Source organism: Hylaeus volcanicus, chromosome 7, assembly GCF_026283585.1.
Source record: "Hylaeus volcanicus isolate JK05 chromosome 7, UHH_iyHylVolc1.0_haploid, whole genome shotgun sequence".
Lineage (NCBI taxonomy): Eukaryota > Metazoa > Arthropoda > Insecta > Hymenoptera > Colletidae > Hylaeus > Hylaeus volcanicus.
The window spans coordinates 12,639,496-12,660,703 of NC_071982.1; the positions used below are offsets into that span (position 1 = coordinate 12,639,496).

The following is a 21,208-nucleotide window of genomic DNA, read 5'->3' on the forward strand; positions in this document are numbered from 1 at the left end:
GAACTTTACTTTCAATCTTTTCTATATTCTTGCATATTGTTTGCATTCCGTAGTTTCTTGCACATCAAAATTTCCTATAAATACATAAAGATCCGCAGTCTACTTGCGACGAACCATTTACAGAAGAGTTTCTGACGTAAACACATTAGTTCATTGCTCCGTACGAATTACAAAACATCAAATTTCCAGTAAAGCACTTTTAAAAATGGCTCTAATAGAGAGGAATCGAAGAAGATCAATTCTCTTCACTTCGAATAACTAATAATTTAGTTAATTTAACGCTTAGAAAAGTTACAATAATTATAAAATCAAAAGGAAATCCCACGAAAACAGTATTATATACTTATGAATTAATGTTAATTTCTTTTTTGTTTTTAATCAAGTTTTACAAATTAAACAGTCGTGCGAATACTTATTGCTTCGACATTTCTATCGATTAATTGTTCTTTTCTTGTTAATTTCGCAACTTACATAAATAGTTATTTTTTTTTTTTTTGTAATCTATCTATTCTAGAGATTTCCGCGAATACGTAGAATGTCATTGTTTATAGAAAAACAAGTTAATAAATTACAATTTTACACAGTTTTTTTTGGAAATTGATCGGTGGACGAATACTTTCTGCACCCACTGTAAAAGACAACCAGTTTTTCGACGTTCCAAAAACCACCACAGTTGGCGATAAGGGGCCCCGATATGACGTAACGGTGGAGAAAAACGTGTATCAACAGCCAGACGCGCAGGTGGAGATTGATAACGGCTGGTTTACATAATGAGAGAGTCAAACGCGTCCTTGTCCCTTCCATTTTCAGTAACGGCAATGTTAAGAATGTATCCGCTCGAACTTATCGATCAAACGTTGCTAAACGTTAATAGCGTGCTCGAACATCGACCTTCGTTTTGAGAAAACTTTCAAGTACCCGCGATGCAAACGGGGGGGATAAAAGAGCAATAATTAACAAGAGAGGTGCTTTTCACACGATTTACAATCGAATTTTTGAGACGGTTCACTACCTGTGACGCCGCGCCAATTCCCACCAATCGCTAACGTCGCATATGTGCGGATACAAATGATTTTCTATCTTACACCCGTGCGTACAATTGACACAAGGCCAGTGTCACATTACGTGTGACACTCCATTCCGGAATATTCAGTCAACCTACTCGATAGATTTTCGATTTTATTAATAGATGGTTACACTGCGTGAAATGGAACTGGTAAATCTAAGAATAGAGACAGAAACACGATAAGTATTCGAATGATACGAGCAGTTTACTTTCTATTGTATGGAGGCTCCACAGCATCCCACTCGCGAAGTTCATTTGAATCCAGGATCACAGATTTCCAAACGGCACAGAAAGTTATGCAAACGGGTTCAAATCAAGGAACGATAGATGGTACGCATAGACATTTTTACCAACACTATTACGAACGGTACTTTGATTTATATTCGACCACGCACAGTAAATGAACGTCGGTAACGTCGACTCGATTCATTCGGATCTGTCCTCGTATTTAATAAAAATTCGTCGATCCAGGGGTCAGGCGATCGAACTGGCTAAACCGCGAGTTTCAACTGACTATTCCCGCGTAAAAAAGGCGGCAGCGTTCGCACTGCGCACACGTGCCACGGAGCACTAATCTCGCGCCGACTCGCACTGCACATAGAAATACGCACTGATGAGCTTTCTTTTCGTTCCGATTACACCTGATTCCACTCCAGAACGCGTTCGCGGTCCTTCTGGCGGCGGGAATACGTGTCTCCTTACAGTCAACATTACAAACGAGTTGACTGGCAGGATAACCATCATCGCGTATCCTAATTACCGTCGACGATAACTCGAGATAAGTGTCGTTTACAGGGATCTAAATTCGCTGTTCTTTTTACCGATGATTGGTCATTGCGCGCTCTAGAAATCCTCGCGCAGTGACGTAACCGACGACACTAACGCCCGAGTGTTCAAGTTTCTGATATTACATAGAACAGAGGGAGAGGTAATCCTCTCTACGTTTGATATCAGCTTTTTTCAATTTGTAGAGAAAGCTGACCAGTCGGACTTATATGGTAATATTTCTTGGAATAGGGAAAATGTTGTGTGTAACGTGGTTTTCCTGCGCGTCTTTGATTACGCCACTGCTCCCGCGCGACCTATGATCGAGACGAGAACGTTGACTTATCGCTCGATCGGAGATTTTATGCATTCATGATACAAGCTAATATAACGAATAGATGTTAAACGTAAACCAAAAGGTACGTATGCACATGAAATAGTGCTATCATATAAATTCCAGAATACATTCAACGTATACAGTCGGTGTAGAATGCATTCGTACGCTGATCAATTTCCCAAAAAACTTTACTTTGAATCAACTTTACTTTGAACTTTACTTTTCTTGCATATTCAAATTTCCTATAAATGCATAAAGATCGGCAGTCTACTTACGACGAATCATTTACAGTAGAGTTTGTAACGTAAACACATTAGTTTATTGCTCCGTACGAATAAAAATACATCAGATTTCCAGTAAAGTCCAGTAAAGTACTCTTGAACAGTTGTCCGAATACTTATTGCTTCAACATTTCTATCGATAAAGTGTTTTTTTCTTGTAAATTTCGCAACTTACATAAATAGCTATTTTTTTTTTGTAATCTATCTATTTTAGACATTTTCGAGGATATGTAGAATGTCATTGTTTATAAAAAATAAGTTAATAAATTAAAATCTTACACAGTCTTTTTGGAAATTGATCGGTGTACGAATACTTTCTACACCCACTGTATTACGTATATTTTTGAATGTTTTCCTTGTTACTGTATGCCATAGATGCGTAAATCCTCCTTATCACAAAAGTGTGAACTCGAACCTCGTGAGCCTCGTCACTGTCGGTAAACCTACATCGATGGGTAAAACTTTTGAATAACAAATGAAAAATAAACAGCTTTTGAAACGATACCCGTCTATTGGGAATCATACTTCGATTTGTAATGAAACGATCAATGAAATTACCAGTTGGTAACGAATGAACAAAAATTCACGCGAATTTAAATAAACTTTGAGACCGATCGTTCGACCTGATCGTTTGACTTGATCGTTCCGCGACTCTTTCCATTCGTACTTCCACTCAAGTTTTGCCGATCTCGGTGCTACACTCACGTGTGGGTCATGATCGAGGAACTTCGCTTTCAGCTTGGTGTCGTCCGCCTCATCTGAAGATGAAGTTAGCCATGCGAGGGTGCTGATGCCATAAGGATGAAACGGAAGTCTCTGGCGCGGAACAAGGAAGGAGTGAGAGGGGTGATGCAATAGTACGACGGTGTGACGAGGAACACGAAGGCGGCGCACTGCTGGAAAAAGCACGAGAAAGTCACGGTAAATGTAACGAAACGAGCCAACTTGTAATCCTCGCGCGACAGAGTGGATGTGGCGTTCCATCGAACCTTCGTTCGGTTTCCTGTGCTTCGCCCCCTCTCTGTGACACGGTGGCGCTTAAACGAAAGTGTAAGTTTACTTTAAGGTAGGTCGTGCCAAGAATATACGCCTATCGGACGATGTCCCGTCCGTCGCGTACAGAGGGAGGTGGAAAACAAAACGATCCCTCGAACATGGACGTCCTCGGCGACCGCGGGAGCACGTGCTCGCCACGAAACCGGGAAAAACATTGACCTGAAATTGGAATTCGGTTAGAGTATTGTTTTTCGACTCCTCTTCCAGATACACGAGACGATGGTACGATACAACGAGAGATAGCGATGTAAACAAATGGGTAATTCCGAATGGTGTAAATTTACGCTGCGTATGTTTTGTAATAATACTTCAAACACATTGCGATGGTCTCGGATTAATATCGAAGGAATATCTTTAAGGGGCTTGGAACATCAAAAAATGAAAAAAAATTACTTTTTTTTTTTTTAATTAAAATTTAAGCGATTCTGAACAATTCTACGCAAAGAAAATTGAATTCGAAGCACTAGAAGCGGTAAAAAAAAAACTTTTTGACAAAAAAAAAGTTCCATTTTTACAAAATTTCGTTTTTTCTCACAAAAAAAGTTCGACGACACGAACTTAGTAAAAAGAACGCGATAAAACTAAAAAATATAAGGAAATACAGGTGATAACTGATAGTTAGGCCTAATTTACGCCGAGGATTTTTTCAATATTTTGATACCAAAAAAAGTTATAGCCGCGCAAACCTATAAATTTTTTTTTTCAACTTTAAACATTTTAAAAAAATTAACCATTTGGAATCTCTAAAAAATCCTCGGTGCAAATTAGGCCCAACTATCAGTTGTCAGTTGTATTTCCTTATATTTTTTACAGTTTTATCGCTTTCTTTTTACTAACTTAGTGTCGTCGAACTTTTTTTGTGAGAATAAAAGAAATTTTGTGAAAAACAAAATTCCATTTTCTTTTTCAAACAAATTTTTTTACCACTTCTAGTGCTCTAAATTCAATTTTCTTTGCATAGAATTGTTCGGAATCGCTAAAATTGTAATAAAAAAAAATTTTTTTTTAAGTGATTTTTTTTTACCTTTCGATGTTCCAAGCCCCTTAAGAAGATTTACATCGAGTTTGTGAATCGCAACGTATTACTATTACGGAATACGATCACAGTATCTGCCAAGTAAGATTGTATGAAAGATTGCTAAAAGCTGGAAGAGAATGAATAATTCTCAGGGTTTCATTCGTTACATTACTACATTTCGTTGTATATTACCATCTGTATCGTACATGTTATGTAACCTGAGGAGAAAACGATAAATAAAATCTGGAAACACTGTACGAAATATACGCAAAAGTAACATTCACAGGGAAAGGATTCGATTGTAAAATTAATCTTCTTCTTCTTCTTCTTCTTTCTTCTTTTAACGCATTCCTAAAACAATTAGCATAACATACTTTTCCATACAGTTACGAATTTGAAAGATAATCGTATCGATCGTTCGATTAAAGTCGCCACTGTAGATGGCAAATATTTATCGATCGATTTCGATGAATCGATCCCCCATCGAACTCCGTGCAAAAAAAATATCGTTCCACGGTGTTTCGATTTGTTTGCGTGGCGACAATAACGAGTCGTTTGATTATGTTTCCGTATAATTGTCAAGGTTACAATGCTTTGAGTCCAGTCAACACGTTGGAAATGCATTATTCGACCTCCTACACGTGGGAAACGTGCTAAAGTTTCAGATACGCTCGTGAGCGGTATGCGGTGAATTATCGAGAGCGATAGTAATCGGCGATTAGCCGACGTGACAAGAATCGAAACTGGTTCACGTATTACAATGTTTTATTGCTGTTCGTTTGCTGCGCATTCGTGATTTACATTCAGCGAAAAACGCCTCTTAAACGAAACGAACGGAAAAAACAAAATGACGGTAGAGGACGAGGACGGCTGAATGCATCTCGAAACGCTAGCGCCTCGCCGTGGGAATCGTGGGGAGTTACACACGTAAATAAATAAACAAGTCAGCGCAAAGTTTCAGTAATAAAAATTCATAATTCCTCTTCAATTTCAATAAACGTCACCTAATACATTTGTCCTTCTTTGTACCATAGCATATATATACCTCACTTGTTTTTTTTTTATGCTTCATTTAACATATGCACAGGATTTAAAGAGTCCGTGCGCATGTGTGTTAAAACACGCTCATATACGCATGCATGCCTCTATTATGCACACATGTGACATAACACACGCTCTCCTGTATATCCATCCCTCCTGCTAAAGTCCTGCCTGATTCCACATGCATACATATGAAAAAACATGCGCGTGCGAAATGCCACATGAACACGCGCGTCGAATAAATTTTATACATATATATATATTCCATATTCCATATATATATATATGTATATACTCTATATAGCGTAACTGCAGGACTCGCGGCACGCGTGCACACGTACACACTTCCGACTGAGTAGCATGTATACATTTTTATATTTGATTCAAACCACAAGAAACACGGTCTCCTGCACAACGATCATAAGAATAAAAATAAGTGTCGTAATAGTTGTACTAGGTAATAGAAGTGTAATAATAATAGTAGTGGTAATAGTGATAGCGGTAATAGCGATGATAATAGCACTGTTGGTATTTGTATCGACAGCAACGGGTTCTTTATTCCATTATTTCTCTCCCCGGAGATGCGAGACTGCGTATCGATAAATTGATCGTAGTAACCGTTACCAGTAACCGTCGTATATACAATGTACATACAACATATCCTTTTTTTTTTTTCGTATGCCGTTTAACAAGATTTACAGTTAACTCTTTTTCCTTTTTTGTTATATAGCATATACAGCGGGTCCTCGAGTCGTGTTGGATTCTTGTATACATTTTGTGTACATTTGTATATGTATACACATGTGAAATAATATATTTTTTTTCGACTTTGATTAACACTTCTAACGAAGATTTTATATTAAATGTTTTCAAATTTTATTAAATTCCAGAATTAATTGCTCAAGTCGAGGACTTGCTGTATATATATTATTTATATATAAATTTGCATATAAATATATAAATCTGTGTACAGATACATAAATTTATACATTTATACGGATCATAGGCGTGTATGCGTTTCGTAAATAAAAATTACATGTATAATCGAATAACTCTTTCTACTCGCGATAAACGGTAATTCATTAGTTACCTACACGATACAAGTGACACGAACTCTTTTGCGTACGCTGAACCTCGTGTTGAATAGCGTGTATTAGTCGAGAATTAGTTTGTGTTAATTAATGTGCATTCAATCGTTTAGTATTATCCCGACAGTCAATTCTGTTAACTAAAGGATTAATTTACACAAACTAGCTGTGTCGGATGTAACAATCTTTTCTTTTTTATTTTTAGTATACATTCAGTGAAATAAACGTTCTAGCTAAATCGTTAATATATTAATTAGTCTCTACCTAGCAGCGTGTTAATTGTTCATTAATCGATACATTAATACAAGGATTCCCGCATTGTGATGGGGACTCGAAACATAAATCGTTCTCTACGTGCCTAATTTCAAAATTCGTTATACACTATTTTACAATTGTCTATATATTATTTACAATTCTTTTCCGCAACAGCGAATCTATCATGTGTTACGTAATCTAATCCACATACCGTTCTTATTCTCTTCTCGCCTATATAATATATACATTTGTTTCGTGTATGCAAGAAAAATATCTCTCTGAATGTAATCAATTGGAATTGTATCTTTGGATTGCGACCAAAAATAGATTTAAGTGACAAGTATATAGGGTGGGGGTAATCTTTCGATTAAGGATGATCGATCGTTGAAAGACATTGGCCACGCTTAGAAACTCTATACAGTGTCGAACGCGTTATGCTAACGTAAAATTACTAGCGAAACTCGACATAGAACACTGAATGTCTTTCGTTGTTCTCAACGCGTAAATCTTAGCTCGAAAATAGAAACGAATGAGTGGTTCTTAATAGTACTAATGGGCAAAGGGAAGAAAATAAAGAGAGCCAGTCATCGAGGTTATGATCGACCATCCTTACTCTAAATCATAATATTTATCATCATGTATACCTATGATGAAGATTAATAATTCTTTCAACTTTACTCGATATGCAAGTGCAAAAGCATTTTTTTCACTTTTTCAACATTTTTGTTTTGTATACTGATCAATTTATACTGATTAAGTTAATAAATTCTTCTATCTATCATCTACTATTGACATAGGCAAATGAAATTTCACGCCTGATGGCATTTTTACATCGCATATTGTGTGTGTATGTGTGTGTGTGAGTGTGTGTGTGTATTAGTTTCATAAAAAAAATTAGATACTATCGGAAAAGTTCTAAGTGCGTTAAAAATACCACCAGGTTTTTATTCATTAATTTGTGCTTTATCCGTTAAAATGTATAACGAAGAAGTACCTTTTCAGACCTTCTCAAAGCAACAGCCCTATCACAGTGTGGCTCGGAGGTGAAGGCGATTTCTCTCTCCTTAAGCGGACCAGACTTATAAAACAGACTCTATTTGCTTAATTTCTTTCTCGGGTGGTTCTTGCGGGGATGGCGCGGTTTCTACGATTTCGGGGATGTCGTCCTCGTTTTCTTCTTCGATATCTTCATCGATGGGAGTCAATGTATCTAATATCACAGGCTGTGTCTGCAACAAATTCGGTTCGCGTTTAGTAAAGTTAAACTAGCCGATAAATAATATTTTATCCGTACCTGTGGCGTTGTGCACCGTTTCATCGCTGGAGCCATGAAACTGGTAACGGTGCTCATGAAGAAGAAGAATCCTGCCATGAAGAATGGGATGCTGTAGCTTTTCGTTGCGTCGTAAACGGCGCCTGCCAAGGGTGAGCCAACGATAGCGGCGGCTCCTCTGAATAAAATTAGAAGGCCAAACGCGTTTGTCAATTTGTCCAATCCTAAGAGATCTACCAGGATAATCGATGTCAAGGAGATGTATCCAGCTGAAACAATAAAAAAAAAATATACAATTGTTATTTTGTCGTAAGAAAACATAAAAACGAGTCGTCGGTTTGGAAACTCACAAATAGCTATGCCGAAGAAGATACTCATGATGATGTAAGCAACGAACGAATGGCAAAACGGAGTCGCGGCTACGGCAACCGTTGATATAATTAAACAGATATTGTTCAACAGCAAGGAGTCCACTTGAGGAAAGTCTGCGATGTAACCGCAGGCTACGCGACCCACGGTATTTGTGATACCGATTATAGATAATAGATAAGACGCAGAGTTTCTTTCGATTTTCTGGAAATTATATAAATACAAAAATTTATTATATGAAGTATAATACCAGATAGAAAAGTTAAGAGTATAGTATTTAACTTACATCTTGAACTGCAGCGTCTACTAAGTACACGAAGGGGACGTACAATCCAGCCATTCCAAAGACATTACTGATACCAATTAAAAGAAATACCGGGTTTTTCAATAGAGATACGTCCATCATTGTTGCCAGAGCCTCTTTAAACGAGTCAGGTAACACCAAACAGGGACATAGAGGTTCTGAAATATTTTTAAACGTTAGTAAAAATTCGTTATACGTACATTACATTTCTTTGGGAGGTGGGCACTTACGTTCACGCGCCTTCTCAACGTCGGTATCTTTAATATCTCCGCGAACAGATTTTGGTAATGAAAGAACGCTCTGACGATAATTCGCGAGTGATTTCTGACTCTGGTATTCTGGCAAATTAACTACACTGCCGCTGTAAAAAATGTCCTTTCTCGACAAAGGCCGAATAATTTGTGGCTTTTCCTTTGGGATACTAGATTTGCTAGTGGTAAAAGTAATACTCTCGCTGTCCTGTAACAATATGTCACCAGTATCATATCTACAAGCTCTGATAATAAATATTACTAGATCACAAGAATACGTACATCCACTTCTGCATTATTATTCCGAGAGCCCATAACGCTGCTCGTGGAAAGTCTTAAATGCAAGCTTTTTCTAATATCGCCATTAGAATTCAACGTTGATCTGGAATTCTTAATCGCGCTAAGACTTGGCTTGTATCTTTCGCCAGTGCTAGTTTTGCGAATTCTATCGAAGAAAGGTACGGACCCGTTCTTGGGTAAACCTTGCACGTGAGTCGTGAAGGCAGGCTGCGAAGCATTTCTAGGAATAACTGGCTTGAATTCGTTCTCAGACTTTTCTGATGCATCTTTGGTATCGTCTATGTTCCTTTTGCTCTTCGACTTGCTGGAGATAGTCTTCAGATCCATGCTGCCACTGTTGCTGGTTGCTCCACTGGATGAGTGCTCTTGCACTTTCACTTCCGATATAGTGGGAAGGGTTGGCACCGTCGGAACTGGTGTTAAAGGAGTTCCTTTAATATTATGAGCTTTGAATGATGTGTATTTTAAAGCCTACTACTTAAGCGTTTCTTCGATGGAGCTGATGAAATGAATATCAATAAAGATTTTCTTACCAGGCACTAATTGGTCTAAATTGAAACTGGAGTGTACGCCAGGATCAATGTTAATAGGCATCTTCATTCTTTTCTCCATGGATCCATCAGGCAGTTGTACCATGAAGTAAGAACCTCCGATACTCCCGCGCTCCATTTGAAATCTTTTCTCCTCTGCCATTCTTTGTAACAGTGGTTTAACAGAAGATACCTTCGGGTACTCTAACGGCCTCATCAATGCACCAAACACCTATAATTCAGCGTTATTATCAACCATAATTTTTCGATGATTAAGGGGTTCAAATGTTATTTTAATATTACGTTCATCATACATACAGCGCAATTTAAAATAAGGCCAGCAAGAATCAAGTTTGCTCCCTTCCAACTATACGATTCTAGTAACATTGTGGCAAGAGGAGCAAATGCAAATGTTCCAAATCCTGAACCGCATACAGCAATGCCTGTAGCTAGAGATCTTTTGGTTTCGAAATAATAACCTACGCACACTACCGCTGGTAAATATATTAGACCAAATCCAATTCCTGAAACAAGCGGTAAAATTATACAACAAGTTCCTGTAACATAAAGAGGCAAATTATATAGAACTCCGATATATTAAATACCTCCCATGACGCCATAAGTCATCATTAGCATATTTACACTAGTTGAAAACGTTGAAAGTACAAATGCCGCTGCACCTAAAAAACTACCAGCCATACAAACTGCCCTGCAGCCATACTTATTTGTTAAAGCACTGACAACAGGTCCTGAAAAGAGACTAAAATTATATGAAATGAACAATGGTGGTATGTAACATAATTATAAAGAAGATACCCACCAGCACTGAGGTACATCCCAGATAACAACGAGCCAACCCATGCAGTCTTGCCTTTTCCTTCTCCAAAATACGTAACAAATTCTCCCAGGAAAACGCCAAATGTGTAGGCAATACCATCCACTATCATGTTACACATGAATGATGCAAATACCACAACCCAACCGTAACCACCATCTGGTGGAGGTGGTATGTCATGGTATTCGCACAATGAGCCCCCCTCATCATCTGGAGATGCCTCATCTCCTGCCCCATCGGCGCTAGTTAATCTTGCATGTTCTTCTACAGAATACTCGCTTTCCGTCTGTAAAAAGTATTAATATTGGTTAAAGAACGATACCTTAACTATACAATTGACTTTTACGTAGTGGATGCACATCTTTTTAGGATTTGCAATATAGCAGCAAAGGTATTTGTGTTTGCCTTGAGTAAAATAGTGGCAGTTTACCTTGAGTGCTGCAAGAAAAAACGTCCTTTTATGCCTGTGCATAAACACATAAATACTGCAAAGGTTACCATAGGTTTCAGAAGGTGACTAATTAATAAATTCTCAGTTAGAAATTCTCGAGGATTACATCACGGAATCGTATGGATACGACGAAGAACCTGCGCATTTTCCTCCTTAATTTACGAACGAATACAAGAAGAACGAAAGTTTCGTAAATCTAAAAAGAGAACGTGAACTACATATCGCTAACGCTGTTCCGGAAGATGCCTCTTTGAGCGTAATGCGAGAAGTAACGACGACACCGTATTGTATGATCTCGTAACGCAAACGCAAGCACAGATATTGTATGGCTCCTATGGCTTAGCCAATCCCTAAGAGTACGCTTATCCGAGATAAAGTAACGTTTGTTACGTCTGTTAAGTAACGAAGTACCGACTTACGAGCTCGTGTTTCGTAAAAATAAAAATCTATTGGGAAATCTATTCTTATTAAAGGGAGTAAAATCTTATTTATTTGCTTGAAAATGAAGTAGAAACGTTCGCTTTGTTTCAAATGCGTTGCGGTGCATCAATAAGAGGAAAGATACGCGAACTTGTCTGGCAGAACTGCACAGCCCCGAGCAATGACCTCGAGTGCTGACACATTAGCGAATTTAAACGTAGCGCTAATGTATACAGGTATGTATATGTATATAGTCTTCGGTTTACGCTCGCCTTCGATGCATAACTCGTGGTTACGATCGTGCAAGAACAGATTCTATAGTAAGTATCCTCAATTATCAATATTCAATTAAGAGACGAGTCTTCGTAAGTAATAAATTTCGATCTGTCGTTCCTCCAATCAAATTTACATTTACCCATCTCTGATTGGAGCCTGGCCTCGAGCTCAACGCTAACTACAACACTGTGTGTCCCACTCAACAGTGTCAAGTTAAAGCTTACATAAAAGCTACATTGTTTGATCGTTTCCCAGTTGAATTTGTGTTTTATCTTACATGGAACTTACGACGAATTCGAGTTAACGAAGAAAACTCTATAAGTCGAGGACTATCTGTACAAGTGCATCGAGGAACTACTAGATAACCACTTAACCGAATGGGAAGGTCAGCTCGATCAGCTGATCCGCTGTCATTAGAATCGGCAAGATGCGCGCCACCTAACGTCAAGGCGAAGGAACCACGGCGAGGAGTATTGTTTTCGACCTTGTTTTCAAAGACGGTTTCGCATTCACGCCGGATGCAAATTATGCGTATAAACGATGCAATGGTGGATATACACCGAGATGCATACGTTACGCAAAATACGTCTAAACTTCTTTGCTCGTTTCGCGTATCGTCAACTCCTACGAAAGTGTAAATCACGCCGACTGTCAAGGCTAAGTCACGTGTCGCTCCCAAACGAGCGAACGAGAGCGATTCGTGACGCAGCCTGGCGAATGAGATCACCCGAGGACAGTGGCGTAACTAAGCATGCCCTCACCCCTCCCTCTGTATTCGAGGGGCCCTAAAAAACAAACATTATATCAATTACTATCAGATTACGCGTATAATCACACTTGATTCGTCGAGGCGAGATACTAATACTAGACCACGTGACTGTGGAGCAGGGATGAAACATCGAGGCACTGTGCCCCGAACGAATAATTCAATCGAAGTTGCAGAGGTTAATATTCATGTATTATAATCGCAGTCTCACAGGGGAAGAGTCAATACTTGAATATATAAACAAAATAACAATGACTTGCAGTACACTCCTGGGAAGAGCCACGAGGAACCAATGGGATTCTATCGCAAGTCACTTGGGCTGGTTACCGTAGTCTTTTGCCAAATAAAGCGTTGTATACACGTTTTGTCTAAATTCTGTAATAAACAGTAAATACAAGGAAATCTCACGATCGTTCCCACGGAAAGAAGATTGAATCTACTTCGACATTGCTTTACCTTCCCCTCGAAAATAACCAAATTTTTCTGTAACACGATACGCGAAACGTTCCACCATGTAGCTTAGCACGCGGGCCCCGAGCGTGCAGGTACGGCACTGGCCGAGGATGAAAGTCGAGGGGCGCGTACTAACGTGCACGGACAGACGGACGTACGCACGCACGCACGCGATTACCAAATAAACACGAATCCTTTAAACGTACCGTGCTGATCTTCCGCACGCGACGCGAGCCGTACTGGCTGTACTGCGACTTGTTGAGCGACACGCGCGACATTCTACAATCGCCTTAATGTCACACTTGGCGCTCCTTCCGTCGTTGGCCCCCGCACACAACCGTGCAGAGTTCTATTTTCGTAGAAGTGCGCGCAGCTGCGCGCTCCACGTTCCTCTTCTCGTCACTTTATTCCGCAAGGTTTGCCACGCTGCCCCGTCGTTTCAGCGCGTTTTCAAACTGCCCCTGCCCCAGGAGTAGAGCAGTTTATCAATCGTCGAAGTCTGCTGCCATGACTCGCACTCGCGCCTTCTGTGTCAGCCTCTATCGTACTGGCATCGCGTGTCGACCTGCGCGGCCCGAGTGGACCCAACGTCACCCAACGCAAAAACACGCTGGACAGTACGAGTTTACGACGGAACGGACTAAAACGTTATGTTGTTCCTCGTGCCGCGACACCACCGGTCACGATCAGGAGCGGACCGTGAATATTCAGCTTCGAGGAGCGAGAGAACCTAATTTTAATTCAACTATTTGCCGATACCGTAGAATGAACGACTGCGTATACGCTTTTCTATCCGGTACTGCCTGTACAACTCTGAAAATTGACGATTACAGGTGTTCCACCCTTCTGACAAACTTTACACGTCCAAATTTCTTGAACGTCTCCCACAAAGAATAATCCACTAAATATATGCTTTCGTAATAAAATGTGCCTCTCGTAAATAAAAGGCTCGTCACAGCAATGAACTCCAGGCCCCTGTCAGCCTAGATCCGCCACTGGTCACGATGCACATAGGCGCGGCGACGCGTTCCAAGCTATTCGACGAGGTGCATGCACGAAACGTCGGATGCACGCGAACGACGCGACACTGCACACCTCGTGAAACAATACTGGATGCGCGAATTGTCATGACAACTTCGCTGACAATGAGTCTACTGGCTGGCCGTACAAGTGCGTATAGGTTGCTGCGTATCACTGCGCGCTACGGTGATTCTATTTATACGCGAACACCCGTGGTATAACGCTTTTCCCCGAACCTCCTCGAACAAAGTTACTTTGTTTTCTCTACGCACGCGGCGTCCTTTCTTTTGTCATCGTTGTCCTAGTAAATTTTCGTGCAGCAAGGACGACAGTCGATTCAACAGAGGGAGCACACAAGGTGTCAATACATCCACGGAGTTGTTGACGGTTGCGAATGTGTGAAATGTTCACTGTACGTCGCGAATATTCGCCGCGTGTTCGATTTCAGGGCGAATCCGAAGAACACGTACACTCGAGGATCGCACGTTCCCCTTGACGGGGATTTAAGCACTCGACGGACAAAAGAACTCCTCAGGAGAACACGGAGCCCTCGTTGAAGCGGCACTGATCGCCCGTGTGCGAAAAGTTAACCTATAAATGCAAAGCGTCGCACACGCGTCCCCACCCTGTCGCAATTACGTGGCGCGACAACACCAACGATACGATGCGATTCTACCATTGTCCATGGTTCCGAAAGTGCCTTGAATTTTCAAACGACCGTCGTTTTTCATGTCGATGTGCGTTCTAATCGAACGAACCGTGCATCACGCGTGATGGTCGAACGAAAGCGGGTACGATGGGTCGCGAGAGGAACGACGTTATCGATCTCGCAGTTAACGACCGTTTCGAAAGTTATGCACGACGTACACGAAGGTTTTGATACGAAGCGATTCTCTTAAAATGATTTGCGTCCTTAAGAAAGTGTTACATAAATGAAAGCTATAAAGTATTAAATAGCTCGGATAATGTTGTAAACAGTTCGAGTTCTCGATTCTTTTTTTCTGAAACTCCTATCTTTTCCTTTTATCTAAACATCGTTGCAATAATGATTTCCTAATTGAGATTGATAGGAGAAAGAGATATGGGAAGTACACGTTTTATTGGCGCTACACTTTGCGGTAGCGAAATGGAACTACAGGAACAAAAATTTATCTGTCATGATTTAAAACTGATAGACTCCACAACTACTTTTTATATGATACAGAATAACACTTTGAAAATATCAGCTACAGTGGGTGTAGAAAGTAATCGTACACCGATCAATGTCCAAAAAAACTATGTAAAATAGTAATTTATTAACATACTTTCTATAAACAATGACATTCTCTATACTCTCTGAAATCTGTAGAATAGATAGATTACAAAAAAAAAATAGCTATTTATGTAAGTTGCGAAATTAACAAGAAAAAAAACAATCGATAGAAATGTCGAAGTAATAAGTATTCGCACAACTGTTTAATTTTTAAAACTTGATTCTAAAAAAAAAGAAATTTACATTAATTTACAAGTATATAATATTTGGTTGTCCCGAAAGTTTCTTTCGCGAGTTACACTCAATTATTTTCTGTGGTCGTGTTTCTATAAATAGACAATCTAATTTCATATATATTCATGTTGTAACAGGAGTAAAATGAATCGTGCACAATTCAGTAATGTACCATAAAACATAAACTATCGTGCATGTATTACTTATTAATAAAGCGAAAGAAACTTTTGGGACAACCTAATACTTCCTTCGTGGGATTTCCTTTCGATTTTATGATTATTGTAACTCTTCTAAGCATTAAATTAACTAAATTATTAGTTACTCGAAGTGAGATCTTCCTCAATTCCTCTATTAGAGTCGTTTTTTAAAGTACTTTACTGGAAATTTAATTTTTTTCTAATTCGTACGGAGCAATGAACTAATGTGTTTACATTACAAACTATACTGTAAACGGTTCGTCATAAGAATCGTACAAATACTTATTGCTTCTATACTTTTACCCACTTTTCGCATCTTTTTGTTAATTTCGCAAATTATATTAACTAGTAAACGTTGTTTGGACTATATTTTTCTCAGAGACTTCCGAGAATATGTAAAATATCATTGATTACAAAAAAAAAAAAAAAAAAAGAAATTAAGAAACTACAATTTCACACAAAAGTTTTTTGGAAATTTTAATGTGCAAGAAACTACAAAATGCAAACAATATGCAAGAATATAAAAAAGATTGAAATTAAAGTTCATGTTATAATATAATATTTGCAGATTAAAATAAATTCCTATTTAGGTTCAATTTTTGTAGGCACGTTCGCCAAGATTTTATTTTGCATAAAGATTCGCAGTCTAGTCATAAGAATCGTACAAATACTAATTGCTTCTATACTTTTACCCACTTTTCGCATCTTTTTCTTAATTTCACAAATTATATTAACTAGTAAATGTTGTTTGGACTATATTTTTCTCAGAGACTTTCGAGAATATGTAAAATATCATTGATTACAAAAAAAAAGAAATTAAAAACTACAATTTCACACAAAAGTTTTTTGGGAAATTGATCGGTGTACGAATACATTTTACACTCACTGTATATAATAACCACACTTGAAACGAGCTATGGTTGTATACTATTCGTGTCGCCGTAGAGTGGCGCCAGTGGAGTCCAGGGGTGTAAACAACTTCAATCTAATCTACACGGTTCCATATCGTTCAATCGAAACTTTCTAGACGTTACTTGATCAATTAATGCACTGATCGAAAGCATCAACTGTCTTTTCAGAAAATCCCTCACTTTTTTCCAAGAGTTCACAGATCCCCAAAGATTTGCAATCCACAGTTTGAGAAACCCTGGCTAGAGTGTTCCCGATAAAAAACATACTGCACCAATCTCGTATTTGCAACGATAAACAGCGACACGTAACATCAGGGATAAATTGAACATCGAATTGCGATAGAACGAACAGGAGGCAATGAATTCCATTTGAGAATTACACAGCGAACTTCGCCGACAAAGAAGCACGAAAATAAGCGGCTCCGTGACATTGGACTCCATGCGATGCCAAAAACCTTTCCCACCTGGCCAATGTGTCAATTGCAGTATTTCGAGAGTACTTTGTCGCGGGATGCATTCGTTCGGACGAGCAGAATTTCATTCGAACGACAAATGACGAATAAAATGAAATGATAAATTACTGATCTTTTATTCGTTATTGAAAGTTGGTTTATCCAGAGAATGCTGCCCATCCCTGGTATTTACCGAGTGATCGACACAACACGACTCAATGTCACTCGGGTCTCTGTGTTCACCGTGGATGATTCACATTGACTGGTGGAGTAGCACGGTTCGACGAGTTATTTACTAACGAAGCAGCAGCACGAACTTACGTTCAACGTATCGACGCGTTGTTCCGCGTAAGCCATTAGGTCCCTGTGCACCGCGCTAGAGCGCTTTTTAACGGACACCTGGGGAGGAACGAGCCCACAACGACCACCAACGGTTTATGCAATTTTTAGAGTTACCCGTTTCGAAACGTTACCTCACCGAGCAAATATTTGCTGGCAACGCTCGTAGTTCACGATGAAAGTGACAGTTCCCACTGTTGACGGTATTATCAGCTGGCTACGAGATGTCACGTTCAAGATCGAACGACCGAATAGCCGTACAAGAAACACCGTGTAACGTGAAGTGGCCATGCTCGTAGCGTGACACGAAACGCTAATAATCTAACATAAGTCCGATGCTTACACCGCCATGAAATTGATCTCGCACGCGAGCCCGAGAGCTTACCAAAATATCGTATTATCGAGATTACCGTCGATACATGGAATCGCGGTTAATCGATAGCCATCTACCGGCTCCCGTCTACGAAAATCGCCAACGATCCGATTACAAGCGGTTTAACCAAGGGTAGATGGGTACAGGGAAAGGAGAATGTTAGGTCAACGTTGCGAAGATGATCTCTAGGCAAGGCATAATAATGAAACAGTAGAATAATCGTGGTGACGCGTTATACCTTCGTAGGACTCGTAACTACCGATGGCTAGATTAAGGGGTTAGTCGCAGTCAAGGAAGAGGAAAAACGACATTTCTTTGTCATTTCTTTTAGTTCTTTAGTTATTAAATAATAATTTGCACAAGTAACAATTAAGTATATTATAAAGCATGCTTTAAAGAACTAAAAAACATTTTTTGTTTTAAGAAACGTTTAATTTATATCGTCGTAACAGCCAATGCGGTAGAGTCTACGTCGTAGACGATGATTTAAAACCATAGGTTTGCGATGAGCAAGATTTCTCTACGCTGGTTTACCTGAAAACAAAAACAAAGGTAGATTTCGAAAATAGATTAGTCTAGCGGGTCCCTGAACGAAGGAATTTGGAAAAAATTCATATAAAACAAGATGGACGAACATTTGATGAAGTTGATTTTCAATTTTTTTCACTAAAATTAAGCGATTCAATACAGGATAAAAAGAAAAAGTATACAAGAAAATAGAAAATCCTTCGATCAGGGACCCGTTAGTCCGATATATTTTCTAAATCTACCTTTAGTTTTGTTTTCAGGTGCACCAGTTTGAAGAAATCTTGCTCACCGCAAACCAACTGACCACCCACGCCATCGCCTGTTATGACCAAATGAATTAACCATTTTTTAAAACAAACATTCTTTTATAGTTTGTTTGAGACATACTTTGTAATATATTTACATTTCATTCAGACAAATTATTATTTAACACTTTATCTACCGGGCTATTTAGAAACAGTGTTTAATTCAAAAAAGAATTTTCTACAGTAGAATATGTCAATCTAGGCTGACAATAATTCCTCCATACTGCTGCTGGGTACATTGAAAGCCAAGTCTGTTTCCAAACACTGAACAATCTAAGTAGACAACCATCAACACAGTAAATAAATTCAAACAGCTAAATATTGAAAAAGCCTATAAATAGGCTCCCGGTAAATAAAGTGTTAATACCTTAAAAAAAAACACACAACAAAGTGTCCGTTTCCATTTTCCTGACTGCGACTAACCCCTTAACACTAAACTTGCCACGATCTTACGATGAACTAACCACGTTTTCAAACTCTTGTCTACAGGTCTCACATATAATTATTTCATGTACTATTCAATTCGGTATCGCGTGAAATATTGTTGAAGTTATCAAGACCTGTCGTTTGACTAATTATCGGTAATTTATATGTATATCAGAAATTTCGAATCGATTTTGAACGCCCTGTGTTCGAGCCCTTAGGCAGAGGTCTTCTTTGTCCACAGGATAATGCGCCACCGAATGATCGGTACAAACTTTGTACTACAAAGAAACAGGGAATGGATATTCCGGAGGAGGATATAATAGCACTGGTAACGTTACTTCACGATCACGCAAACCAACTGTCGTTGAAATGCGTTCCACGATGCTCGTGTGTCGGACGTCGCTTATGAATTAATTAGATAATAACCGACGACAATTAGAGTCGGAGGCACGAGCGCATGAAAACACCATCTGCTTCTCATCTCCGCGGAAAAATTAACGGCTCAAGTTAGGGTACGCTCGACCGAGCCAATTCGCGATAATTGAAACATTGTTTGCTTCTAGTCTTTGGAAATATTTATTCCATCGAACTATTCAGATATTTAACTAATTCGAACACTAGTTGAATATTTAACCCTTAAATGGACGATTTTTGTTTCACGTTTGCCGAAAAGTTTTCTTCAAAGTGACATTTGACATTAACTTATTTTCAATGCATAAAAATATTGGATAGTGCCAACATTAAAAAAAGTACAAAATTCGTTCAGAAATAAGAACTAGTCGTCAAAATTACAAAAAAATAAAAGAAGGTCAATTTTATCTGTGATGTTTAGTATGTTGTTTAAAAACAACATTGTCCATTTAAGGGTTAACTACTTGCAGATTATTTAAATAGGTGACTACTTGGATGTGGTTTACATCGAGCGAGTATTTGGGTGTATCCCTCGGTATAACAACACAAACAGTCTCCACTGTCATTTACCTTTAATTATCGCGAGCCACCTGTCGACTCGCTCGGCTGGCTATCGAGCAAACGAAAGTCATGTTTTCATTCATTCTCAAAATTGAAATCAATACGACAAAAATAAACGCCAGTGAATATTCCGGGAACTCTAATAATATAATTTTCCCTACTTTCTATTAACGACGAACCATGCAATTCCAACGAAATAATAGCATTCTAATAGCCACATCCGAATAAAAAAATATTTAAAGCTTAGTATTCGAACGGAATACTAAGTTATTCAAATATACTCCTAGCCCCAGTCTCCAAGTTTTCAAGATAAACGGTTATTGATTCTCAACGACGAGCTCGACGTTCCCTTTTGTGTTTCCACGACGTTGCTCGCGGAAGTATGAAAGAGATCAACAATTTGTAATAATCGTCGGGGCATCTGGTTCTCGTCTTCTCGGTAAACGTCAGCAACGACGCCTCGAAATGACTCAGAAAATACAAACGAGCCGACAGACCGTGTTTACTCGAATCGCAATGGGGCTATTGTTTACGACAACGTTAACTTCTTGTGTTGCCCCAGTTTGCTTAGGACAGCGAGATACTAATAACTGCGATAAACGAGGAATCAGAAAGGAAGCATCGTTCCCCTCACTTTCGATGAATCACGTTCACATTGTCTGCGTATCCGACTCTCATTATCATAACCTCACCGAATTCTCTCGTCGATAACATCCTCCGTCTATTCCTGGTACGCTTTCGTTGGTTCCCGATAAATTTAAAGAATCATAAAACTTTTCTCTTGCTTGCTAAGATAATCGCGTTCCGATCGGTAAGAACGAAATGCACGAAAAAGAGATTCTCAATTGTTCTTAATAGGAAAAATCGATAAATTGATAATACTGCCTGAGCGATTCTAATCGGTACGAAGATGTTAAAGTAATGCTTCACTAACACCTTAGAGTTAAGCATTTTGACACAATTCATATTTTGGCGGCCATGTTAATGGCGACGATATCGACCATATCGACGGTATCGATATCATGCAACTACGCTTGTACGAACAAAAATAGGGAACACTTTAT

General features: G+C 39.0%; 2 protein-coding genes across 8 annotated transcripts in view; both read right to left on the minus strand.

Moving 5' to 3' along the window:
- The window catches only part of LOC128880426 (monocarboxylate transporter 3), a 43,053-nt gene extending 39,641 nt beyond the window's left edge, over positions 1–3,412 (minus strand). Inside the window, exon 1 of one of the 2 annotated variants that reach the window (XM_054130482.1) lies at positions 3,155–3,412. In XM_054130482.1, the coding sequence (XP_053986457.1) occupies positions 3,155–3,165 (11 nt within the window). In that variant the 5' untranslated portion in view covers positions 3,166–3,412. Of the gene's footprint in view, positions 1–1,275; positions 1,874–3,154 lie in introns of those variants that run through there. The other variant, XM_054130485.1, reaches the window with a different exon arrangement.
- Positions 3,413–5,477: 2,065 nt separating this feature from the next.
- LOC128879474 (monocarboxylate transporter 3) overlaps positions 5,478–21,208 on the minus strand; it is a 26,325-nt gene continuing 10,594 nt past the window's right edge. For 2 of the 6 annotated variants that reach the window (XM_054128637.1, XM_054128643.1), the window contains exons 2-11: positions 10,755–11,055; positions 10,540–10,683; positions 10,253–10,458; positions 9,938–10,166; positions 9,387–9,835; positions 9,084–9,312; positions 8,836–9,011; positions 8,531–8,753; positions 8,202–8,449; positions 5,478–8,136 (exon numbers count right to left, since the gene is read on the minus strand). In XM_054128637.1, the coding sequence (XP_053984612.1) occupies positions 7,987–8,136; positions 8,202–8,449; positions 8,531–8,753; positions 8,836–9,011; positions 9,084–9,312; positions 9,387–9,835; positions 9,938–10,166; positions 10,253–10,458; positions 10,540–10,683; positions 10,755–11,055 (2,355 nt within the window). In that variant the 3' untranslated portion in view covers positions 5,478–7,986. Of the gene's footprint in view, positions 8,137–8,201; positions 8,450–8,530; positions 8,754–8,835; positions 9,012–9,083; positions 9,313–9,386; positions 9,836–9,937; positions 10,167–10,252; positions 10,459–10,539; positions 10,684–10,754; positions 11,056–11,199; positions 11,395–13,341; positions 14,884–17,522; positions 17,985–21,208 lie in introns of those variants that run through there. The other 4 variants (XM_054128642.1, XM_054128639.1, XM_054128640.1 and 1 more) reach the window with 4 other exon arrangements.